The following is a 12,376-nucleotide window of genomic DNA, read 5'->3' as shown; positions in this document are numbered from 1 at the left end:
TTATTTTTTTCCCTGTGCTTCTTGCACATTTGTATGGTTTAAGAATACAAAGTAGGATTTAGTTTTAAAGCAAAATAGCATCCTCGCAGGCTCGCCCTTTCCTTATGGTACCTTCCCAAAAACAGGAACAATTGAGTATTCTTTACTGTCCCTCTCAATCAGCCCTATAACTGGATTTTGTTTTGGGCAATTACTTTCTATAAGCAACCAACTAAAGCATTGTTTCTCTTTGTCGATTTCCAACCTGCTCTCTCTCTCCAAACTCGCGTAGAATAAAACGAGACATACCAATGGTAAGGCCTGCAATGCATTTCTGAAACCAGAATAAGATTGTAGATACAGCCTGCTAGTTTTACATGATCAAAGTTCAACGTTTTTACCTTTTTATTGACCTTACCTTTTGCGTAAAGAGTTATTTGTCATAGAAATATATGTACCAAACTACCAATCCTTGAACTTTCTCAGATCACTGCTTTATATGTTACACAACCTTTCAATATCATATTGTCAAAGACAATGGTACATTTATATTCGATTTTGACAATTCAAAGCTAGAGTTACGCAACTGTTATTTCCTTGCTGAAGCCTTTAGGACTAGCATTAATAGAATAATTCCTTCAACATTTTTAAAGAAAATTCTTTTGACGTCGTGATACAATCTCAATTTCATCTCTTGCGAAAATTCCTTTTTCAAGGATCCAATCCTCGATCATGACCTGCGAATGAACAGCCTGATCAGTGGGCACAAAATGTCCTGCTCCCAACACTACAGCATGAGTCAAACTCCCCCATTTTTGCACATACCCAGCAACCTCCTCTTCTACTTTCCATACTTTCCTCTCTGCATCTTCAAACTTCCGAACCCCATCCCACTTCAACTTCTTCAGCCAAGCCTCTACAGAAACCACCCCATCTCTCAGGTCACATTGCCCCTGATATAACAATACCTTGGTCTTCTGTAACAACATTTCCACCATGTACTTCACGCTCTTCATTACATCTTCATGTAAAATCTCGCCTACTATGTTACTGCAGTCCTCCCAAACCATGGATTTATTCACCCCTAGCGCCTCCTTGACCTCAGAACTGCTCAAAAACCGCTCAACCAAGTACGATTCATAGGGTATTTTCCTTCTGATATCATACAAAGTAGCCAACCCTGTCATCTCTTGGAGCAAATTCAATACTTCACTCCTTGCATCAGTTGCCTCACTCCACTTCCTCTCCATAACCAACTTTACCGCCGCCCTTTGAGCTTCCTCTAACTGCCATCTCTGCTTTTCATTCACTAGCCCACTAAAGTAAGCATTCAACCCATGGGTTGTCACCTGGGTTATCGGGTCAGTTAACCCGTTTCCAATTGCTATTCCGCCTAAATTTACCCTCTCAGTTTCTGGTAGCTCACTATTTCTCCTTACTATGTAATACCCTATTGCAGGAGCATATTTTCCTGCATAACTTTCACCAGTAATATAAACGGGTCGATTTCCAAATACTGCTTTATCTAATGCAAGAAATGATTTAATAGCAATAAAAAGATGTTTAGCTACACCATGTTGATCCCTTGGAATCTCCTCTGGTGTAGCAGCAATACTAAACCCTGTCCCAATTGGATTATCCAAGAACAAAAGCCCAAATATCCGATTCCATGCGCCTTTATTTCTTTCTAACTCAATCTTATGGTTAACCCGCCACGGGCCAAGCTCATAGAAGTTTCCAACCATAGAGGAACAACCAGGACCTCCTTGGAGCCATACAAGAAGTGGAGTTTTTGCAAGTGTTGAAATAGGTTGTTGTGCTTCATAATAAGTGTAGTAAATAGACGACTTAGAAGTCGAGTTTACGACTAAGTGGCCGAATTTAGTAGGAAGCGATTCGGGTGTAAATGGGGTGGATGATGAACTAATTGTAGGAGTAGAATTGAAAAGAAGAAGAAAGATAGATAATGAGCGGATGAATTTTTTCATAGTGTTTGCTTGTGTATTTTTGTGTAGTGGTGCTTACTATTTAGCATTGTAGTTTATGATTGACGATGAGGATAATGATATAAAGTCTTCACGTGACATGCGCGTATTAAAGCATCTTTAGTTTGGTGAATTTTCAATTCTACTTGAACAATTTCCGCGGCTAAAAAAATAATAACACGCAAATCGAGGCATTTTATAATAGGCAAAATGAGGCATTTACGTTATTTTTTTTGCAAATTTGAGCTCAATTTGGTATCATATGGACTAAAACGGCCTCCAAAACCTTTAATGGAACATTTTTCATCACGTAAATCGATAAAAAAAAATTAATTAGTGGAGTGTGGGCTCCATGACTAACGGTGATTATAATAACATAATGGAATTTTTTAACGGCGGGATAACGGTAAGGTCGTCGTATGATTACTAACTGTACCTGAGGGTTATAATGTGTAATTTTTAAAAAGATGGGGCACAATCTAAAAACCGTAAAAATAGAGAGTTATAATGTAGAATTTCCCTAATAAAAATAAAACACATTGATAAGCTTCAACGATAGCGACTACCGCATAGAGGTACGTAGTGGGATTCAACACAAGGGACCTTTGATGGTCAGCAAGTGCTTGCGTTATTCAAATGGATTGAAAAACGTGAAAACGTTATCTAATTGAAAATGAAATTCATTAGTCTGACAAATGACGAGGGAGTGATATTTAGAGGTGTCAAAATCGAATCAATCCGAAAAAAGTTATTCGTTTTGAACTGTAACTAATTCGATTTAATCCGATAAATTCAGAACCCAAATCCGGTCTGTAACTGATCTGAACTTAATCCGAATTCGAATTTAACCCGATCTAAACTTAACCCGGCACCGATTTTGTAACACCCCAATAATTCTCTCTTATCAAACCACTTACTTTAAATAAAATAGTGGAGAACTATTTACATGTTACCGCTACGTGTTAAAACGTTATGACTTTATCAAAGTATCGCAGCGGAGAAACCAAATTTAAGTTTTTAAAATAACAAAGTTTAGAAAACCAATAAGTCAAATCTTACAAACTGGAATCATACAAGACCCTTATTCAAAACCAAACCAATATTCAAAACCCGAAACATGAACGAAATAGCAAAGCATAAATAAGTTTAACACAAGAATCAAATATTCTCAATCACACCAAACCCTTGACAATGGTATGGCAAATTCCTGAACTTCACATCATCAAGCTAACCTGTACAATACTGCTCCCCAATAATACAAGTGTAATAATTGGATCATCATAGGGTCATTGAAAGCCGAAGGCTATGACCAAAAGAAAACACACAAAGCATTATACAAGCTACAACGCAGCAAACCTAATATGCTCAACTAATTAAAGTAAATAACATTCAACATGTATTCATTAATCAAGACTCTCCACTTAAGTAATTCAATCAACTCAACATACTTACTAACCAATTCCAAACACTTGACTCTTTATATTTAATTTAATTAATTTACTTTGGAGTAAGCAATAGACGAGGTTGTCCAATCCACCAAATCATTTTGGTCACAAATGACCATTTAAAATAAAAAATATAGCGCGATGCAAGAATGGGTGCGACTCCATCCTCACAAAGTTAGTCTAGGATCCCATCTAACTTTCATAATAAAAAAGAACTGTAAATACCAAAAGAAAAAAGGACATGTTGATCAAACAAGCCTCGGAAAGCCACGGGCTACCACTGTGTACCCCAACCCATAATTGTCAGTACTCTAGAAGTGCACCCTTTCCAAAGTTTTATTACTCATCCATGTTTCACTTTACGTGATTACAAGTTTAATTAATAGTTAACTCATCATTCAATTAAACATTACACAACCAATCTTAGAGATTCAATTTTAATCTTAATTAAGACAATGATGATCACATCACAAATTGACCTTTAATTCCTTTAAATTCCAAAATATCCAAAATTGTTGAACACAGTCAGCTTACCTAGCCATTTCGACTTAATCCACCTTTATTCAACATACTAACAAGTCATTCTTGAATAATAGATAAAATAATAATAACCTCATGGAATAATTAGAAAATTCATTCCACATAAAACCATTTCCAATCCTTTAATAATCCAAATGTGATTATCAAACCAATCCAATAAAATATGCTTGTATCAACAATCCATACAAACAGCTCATCCAATATAATTGAACATGCTTGCATCCATAATTCCATACAAACATAATCAATTCACAAAAACATGTCTCATTAACATATGCACATGCATTAATTCAATGTTTAACCAAACAATTTCCATCCAAGAGTTCTCTAAACATGAAACTAAGTTCTTTTCCTTTTGGTACCTAAACATGATACTACTTACAATGAAGTAAACATATACGTACCTCGTGTAAACAATTCTTTGTGCCACTTTTAATCACTTAAAATTCTCCTAGGGAATAATCACCTCTTAGAAAACAATCAATAATAAAATATTAATACCCAAATAAATTTCCAGCAATATAATTAGATTAAAAGCTCCTTAAAACTTCCTTTAAAATATGTTTTTACGCCTAAATAATCATTAAAAATACATTAGGTACAAAAACTCCAATTTAATTACTGATTAGAACCCTAAAATCCCAATTTCAATAAATTAAAACCCTAGGTTTATAATTGTAAAATCTGAAAAATTAAAACCATTATCTAATCTGAAATTATATCTTTAAATCATCAAAATATAGTTTTTCATACTAATTAAGTTAATTTCAAACAATAAAGCCAAAACCCAGAACAATTATGCATAGTAAACAAAACAAAGGGGAAGGAAGAGTGGGCCACGGTAGGGTGGTCGTCGACAATCTGGCAGCGGCGGCGGCAGGTGGGTGCACCGGAGGTAGCTGGCGGTAAAAGTGGTTGGCATTGAGCTTGGGGAAACTCACGTAGGAAAGGAAAAAGAAAGAAAGAAAAAAAAAGAAAAAGAAAAAAGAAAAGAAAAATAAAGGAAAAAGGAAAATAAAATAAAATAAAGAGAAAAGAAATCAACTAACCTTTTGTGAGGGGAAAATTTTGGGAATTCATGGGGTATTTACAGGGGAGAGTTGTAGAGTAAAATTGGGCCTCATGAAAATAATGGGCCAATTAAATAAATAACAATGGACTAGACTTTGTTTTTATGAGCATAAATTATAGAACGAAGGTTCATAAAATAATTTGTGCTAAAATAATTTTTGACCCAAATTAATAATTTGAAACTTTTGAAATAAATTTCCGGAAAAATACAAATAAATATTATAAATAAAATAAAATTTCATTTATAAAATATTTAAAAATACGGGGGATTACAATTTACCCCTCTTAAAAGAAGTTTCGTCTAGAAACTTAGCACAAAATCTCTTAAAGTGCAAAATATTTGCATAAAACCATTTCTAAATTTTTAATATTATGTTGTTGGAATTACAATTGTGTTATAATATCGACACTAATACCTTATCACCATCCCAATTTACGTACTTCACTAGATACATAAACAATAAAATAGCTATGAAAGCATAAAAAAACACCACAAAATTAAATAGCATAAAATAGGGCAAAAAGCGTGAAATTACACGCATTTTACCCCCCTTAAAGAACAAGAGTTACGCCCTTGTAACTCATCTCATTAAATAACTCATGGTATCTCTTTCTCATATCATCCTCGGCCTCCCAAGTAGCCTCTTCATACTCTTGGTTTGACCAAAGAACTTTAAGAATTCTAATATCCTTATTGCGTGTACTACGCATCTTATGATCCAAAATTTTCACAGGCTTTTCCTCATAAGTTAAAGTCTCATCCAATTGAATCGATTCAGGTTGTATCACGTGTTTTGAATCAGGAACATACTTTTTCAATTGAGAGATATGAAACACATCATGCATTTTCTCAAACTCCATAGGTAATGCCAATTTGTAAGCAACCTTGCCTACACGTTCCAAAATTATATAAGGACCTATATACTTGGCACTCAATTTGCCCTTCTTTCCAAATCTCATCAATCCTTTTGTAGGTGAAACCTTCAAAAAGACTTTATCACCCACATTAAACTCATCATCTCGCCTTTTTAAATCGGCATAGCTTTTCTGCCTATCTTGTGCAGCTTGAATTCTCGAGCGAATCCACTTCACTTTATTTACCATTTCCTCAATAAACTTTGTTCCTAAGATAAGATTCTCACTGTAGTCATTCCAACATACATGACTTCTACACTTCTGACCATATAACGCTTCAAAAGGAGCCATGCCAATGCTAGCATGCATGGTAGTTATTATTGTAAGAAAACTCAATCAAATCCAAATAATCCTCCCAACCTTGGAAATCCAAGGCACACTCCCTTAGAATATCTTCCATGGTTTGATTACTTCTTTCATTTTGTCCATCCGTTGCTCGATGGAACGCAGTACTCATTTTCAATGTTGTTCCCAAGTTGGCTTGAACCTTTTGCCAAAATTTGGACAAGAACCTTTGCCAATTGTTTCTTTTTCCAAGTTTCCTTTATTAGAATAAACACCGCAGACTTTGTAAGTCGATCTACAATCACCCAAATAGTGTCATTGCCATTTTTGGTTCTAGGCAATCCTGTGACAAAATCCATAGATATTGAATCCCATTTCCAACTTGGAATCTCCAAAGGTTGAACCTTTCCCATAGGTCTCTTGTGATTAATCTTGACCTTTTGACAAGTCAAGCATTTACTCACAAACTCATCTACTTCTCTCTTCATGTTTGGCCACCACTATAACTCTTTCAAGTCCTTGTATAACTTGTCCCCTCCGGGTGCACAAAATATGGATTATTGTGGCTTTCTTCCATGATTTTTCTCTTTAAATCCTCACACTTTTCTGGTATGCACTACCTTTCTTAGTAACTCAAACTTCCATCACCGTGGATCTTGAAATCTACATTTTTCCATTGGCTCATTTTCTCCTTAATCAATTGGATTCCTTCATCACCTTTTTGACTCTATTTTATTTCATCCAACAATGAACTCCCAAGTGACAAAGCAGTCAACCTTGCTTCTACTTCACCATAGTTCACAATCTCCAAGTCCAAACGCTTCATATCTTTACATAACTCGTCAGGCACGATCAAAGCATTCACACCATGACTTGATTTTCTACTCAAGGCATCCGCAACAACATTTGCTTTTACGTCATAGTCATTGAACAATTCCAACCAACGTATTGAGATTTGTTTGAGTGAAAATATACTTGAGACTCTTGTGATCCGTAAAGATCTTACACCTTACTCCATACAAATAATGTCTTTAAATCTTCAATGCAAACACTATAGCCGCAAGATCAAGATCATGTGTAAGGTAATTAACCTCGTAAGATTTGAGTTGGCGAGAAGAATAAGCTATCACCTTCCCATTTTTTTGCAACACACACCCTAATCCATTCTTCGAAGCATCACTATAAACTTCAAATCCATCACTTCCATCAGGTAAGGCTAAAACAGGTGCGGTGGTTAAACGCTCTTTAAGAGTTTGAAAGGCTTGTTCACACTTCTCATCCCATTCAAACTTACTTTCTTTCTTCATTAAATTATTTAATGGTCTAGCAATGTTTGAAAAATCCTTCACAAACCTTCTGTAATAGCCAGCTAGTCCCAAGAAACTCCTTATGTTAAACACGTTCTTAGGCGTAGGCCATTCACTCACTGCTTAAACCTTTGCTCGATCGACAGAAACACCTTCTTTAGACACATAATGTCCCAAAAATGCAACCTTCTCTAACCAGAACTCGCACTTCGAAAACTTAGCATACAACTTATTGTCTCTAAGAGTTCTCAGCATAGTCCTCAAATGCTCCTTATGTTCTTCCTCACTTTTTGAGTATACCAAAATATCATCAATGAAAATAACCACAAACATATCCAAGTGCTCATGGAATACCCGATTCATCAAATCCATAAAGATTGCAGGTGCATTGGTCAACCCAAAAGGCATGACTATAAACTCATAATGCCCATATCTAGTCCTAAAAGCAATCTTAGGTATATCCTTATCAGCAACTCTTAGTTGATGGTACCTCCAACGTAAATCAATCTTGGAAAACACACTAGCTCCCTTTAATTAATCAAACAAATCGTCGATCCTTGGCAGTGGGTATTTATTCTTTATTGTCACATTATTCAATTCTCCATAATCAATGCACAACCTCATGCTCCCATCTTTCTTCTTCACAAACAAAACAGGTGCTCTCCAAGGAGATGCACTTGGCCTAATATACCCTTTATCCAACAATTCTTGCAATTGCACTTTCAACTCTCCCATCTCAGCAGGTGTCATTCAATATGGTGCCTTAGACATTGGTGCTGTTCTAGGAACCAAATATATTGTAAACTCCAATTCCCCTTTTGGTGGCATCCCATAAATCTCTTCAGGAAATACATCCAAAAACTCATTCACAATTAGCACATCTTCCACATTCAACTTATTACTCATTTCCAAGTCTTGCACACAACAAAAGAACAAAGGATACCCCTTACTCACAAGTTTCGACAACTTCATTGCAGAAATAATCCCAATACCTTTTGGTTTCCCAAAACGTCTGTAAGACAAAGTTTTTCCCAAAGGAATCCTTAAAGAAACTTTTTGTACCTCACAATCAATCTTCGCTTTAAAAGTACCTAACCAATCCATTCCCAAAATAACATCAAGGTCACCCAACTCAAATTCTATAAGATTGGATGGAAAATCATTTTCTCCAATCCTAAAAGGTAAACCCTTATGTATCTTGGTGCATCTCACAACTTCACCAGTGGGTATAGTAATAGGCAAGTCAATCAAGTTCAGTTCAACTAGTCCTAATTGTTTCACGACAGAACTAGAAATAAAAGAATAGGTGGCTCCAGAATCAAACAAAACTTTAACAGAAATAGAATGAATAGAAAAGTTGCCAGTGACAACAGACCTTTCAGCTTCCTTCTTGCTCATTACAGACAAACGACTTGTAATGACATTCTTTCCTTGATTCCCGGAGTTGTTGTTGCCAACGTTTCCGTTCTTTGCATTCCCATTATGACCATTAGAATTTCCTCCTTGGTTGCTCGTTGGAGTAAACTTGTTCCCATTCCCTTGTTGCTTCAGTTTAGAGAAACACTCAAACTCCCTATGGCCCTTCTTGTTACAGAACCTACAAACAACCAAGTTCACATCACAATCCTTTCCAAGATGATCCTTGCCACACCTCTTGCAATTGAAATGCCTCTCAGCTTGGCAAGTAGCTCTAGATGATCCTCCATTATTCTGAAAATTTATGTTCTGGAAATTCTTGTTCCTTGGCTTCTTGAAGTTGCCTTGGTTACTCGAATTCCCAAAATCCTTACGTTTTTCTCCAACACTTCCATTCTCAGGTGCACTCCTGACATTCAGACTGTACAGGTGCGCTGCTCTCCCATAAACCTTATCAAGAGTCTTAAAGGTCTTTCCAGCCAAGTCCTTTTGTAATTGCTTAGTCAAACCTTGCTCAAATCTTTGAGCCTTTAACTCCTTAGTAGGCACTACTTTAGGAGCAAACCTCGATAAGGCCATATACTTGTTATAATACTTAGTAATCGACATGTTGTTCATTTGCAGATTGATGAACTCTTGAGCCTTTTGTTTCCTTAAGAATGGTGGATAGAACTTCTCTCTAAGTTTGGTTTTGAAAGTCTCTCAACCAAAATTAGCCTCGGCACGAAGCACATTTCCATTATCCCTACACCAAGTATCTCCCTCATCCTTTAAATACATGGCAGCTTGATCAACTCTCATATTCACGGGGCAATTCAAAGCAGCAAAGATCTTATCAAATTCCCTAACCCAATTCTCCTGAAAATTTGGGTCTCCACCTCCCTTAAAGTATGACGGCTTGACTTGAGCAAGCTTCTTAAACATCTCACCAGCGGGATCAGGATTATCATTACGGTTTTGGTTCAAGTTCTCATCTAGTAGCCTAATGGCATCAGCTAAAGCATCGTTGTTAGCTATCCTCCTTCTGTGCCTGGAAGTATAAACAAAAGTACTCTACTTGCACAACACATCACATTCATGATCATCAATTATACATATTAAGGTAGAAAGGTGGACAAGGACACACGATTGCTTCTAATAAGTCACTTTTAAAGGAAATGATTATTAAATTTTAATCATTCCTACGCACAAGATAATTAAATAAAATAATTACCTTGATTCAATCCCCACCAAAATCCAAGCATTAAGTAAATAACATAATTAAATAAACACATAATAATAGTCACATAATTACGTACTTCACTTAAGCAAATCATCACATACCATTCCATATTACATGCTTTAAACCTTAAACATGGTACTAAGTGATCACACTCAAGTTGCACCATTACATAAAACACGTACAGTTACATAACTTGCATAATCACTTCATACAATAATAAAATCACAAAAGAATTAATCTCAAAGCATATAGAAAGAAATAATCTATCCTATACGTCCTTCCTAATACTACCCAAATCTCACAGATAAATTAAAGTAAGCACACAAGTTAAAATAAAATAAATAATCAAATTCATTTTATTTCAAAATAATTAAATAACATAAAAAATATATAAAACACAAAAAATCATTATTATTATTATTTTATCTAATAAATGCCGAACTAAATTTATTAAAATAAAATTATTTTCAAAAATTTAACTATAAACTTTAAATAAAGTAGTTAAATCAAACTCATTAGATTTAAAACATTAGGCGCCTAAAAACTTTGAAATTGACTTTAGTGGTAATTCAAATCTAACCTAAGCTCTGATATCACTTTGTCACACCCAAATAATTCTCCCTTTTCCAAACCACTAATTTTAAATAAAATAGAGAAGAACTATTGACATGTTACCGCCACGTGTTAAAACGTTAAGGCTTTATCAAAGTATCGCAGCTAAAAAACCAAACTTAAGTCTTTAAAATAACAAAGTTTAGAAAACCAATAAGTCAAATCTTACAACTGGAACCATACAAGGCCCTTATTCAAAACCAAACAAATATTCAAAACTCGAAACATGAATGAAATAACAAAGCATAAATAAGTTCAACACAAGAATCGAATACTCTCAATCACACCAAACCCTTGACAATGCGTATGGAAAATTCCTAAATTTTACATCATCAAACTAACCTGTGCAATACTGTTCCCCAACAATATAAGTGTAATAATTGGATCATCATAGGGTCATTGAAAGGTGAAGGCCATGACCAAAAGAAAACACACAAAGCACGCAATCAGCAAAACTGAGTACATACAAGCTACAACGCAACAAACCTAATATGCTAAACTAATTAAAGTAAATAACATTCAACATGTATTCATTAATCAAGACTCCTCACTTAAATAATTCAATCAACTCAACATATTTACTAACCAATTCCAAACACTTGACTCTTTATATTTAATTTAATAAATTTAATGTGGAGTAAGCAATAGACGAGGTTGTCCAATCCACCAAATCATTTTGGTCCCAAACGACCATTTAAAATAAAGAATATAGTGCGATACAAGAATTGGCACGACTCCATTCTCACAAAGTTAGTCTAGGATCCCATCTAACTTTCATTATAGAATAGAACTGTAAATACCAAAAGAAAAGAGGACATGTTGATCAAACCATGTACCCAAAACCATAATTGTCAATACTCTAGAAGTGCATCCTTTCTAGAGTTTTATTGCTCATCCATGTTTCACTTTACGTGATTACAAGTTTAATTAATAATCAAGTCATCATTCAATTAAAAACTGCACAACCAATCATAGAGATTCACTTTTAATCTTAATTAGGACAATGATGATCACATCACAAATTGACCTTTAATTCCTTTAAATTCCAAAATATCCAAAATTGTTGAACACAATCAACCTACCTAGCCATTTCGGCTTAATCCACCTTTACTCAACATACTAACAAGTCATACTTGAATAATAAAAAAAAAAAAATAACCTCATGGAATAATTAGTAAATTCATTCCACTTAAAACCATTAAGTTCCAATCCTTCAATTATCCAAATGTGATTATCAAACCAATCCAATAAAATATGCTTGTATCAACAATCCATACAAACAGTTCATCCAATATAATTAAACATGTTTGCATCCCTAATTCCATACAAACATAATCAATTCACCAAAACATGTCTCATTAACATAAGCACATGCATTAATTCAATGTTTAACCAAACAATTTCCATCTAAGAGTTCTCTAAACATGAAACCAAGTTCTTTTCCTTTTGGTACCTAAACATGATACTACTTACAACGAAGTAGATATGTATGTACCTTGTGTAAACAATTCTTTGTGCCACTTTTAATCACTTAAGAGTATCCTAGGGAATAATCACCTCCTAAAAAAACTACCAATAATCAAATATTAATACCCAAAT

General features: G+C 34.8%; 1 protein-coding gene across 1 annotated transcript; it reads right to left on the bottom strand.

The window, feature by feature from the left end:
* Positions 1–448: 448 nt before the first annotated feature.
* Positions 449–2,042, bottom strand: LOC110694414 (serine carboxypeptidase-like 50). Its single transcript, XM_021871587.1, has one exon. The coding sequence runs from the start codon at positions 1,965–1,967 to the stop codon at positions 627–629; it is 1,341 nt and encodes a 446-aa protein (XP_021727279.1). The 5' UTR covers positions 1,968–2,042; the 3' UTR covers positions 449–626.
* Positions 2,043–12,376: the final 10,334 nt, after the last annotated feature.

The sequence above is a fragment of the Chenopodium quinoa genome, unplaced genomic scaffold (assembly GCF_001683475.1).
Source record: "Chenopodium quinoa cultivar QQ74 unplaced genomic scaffold, ASM168347v1, whole genome shotgun sequence".
NCBI lineage: Eukaryota > Viridiplantae > Streptophyta > Magnoliopsida > Caryophyllales > Amaranthaceae > Chenopodium > Chenopodium quinoa.
The sequence above is the reverse complement of the archived record's forward strand: the minus strand, read 5'-3'. Positions and strand labels throughout refer to the sequence as shown.

What these genes read in the sequence shown, in the direction of transcription:
- LOC110694414 (XM_021871587.1), bottom strand. Translation starts at nt 1,967, where the DNA reads ATGAAAAAATTCATCCGCTCATTATCTATCTTTCTTCTTCTTTTCAAT.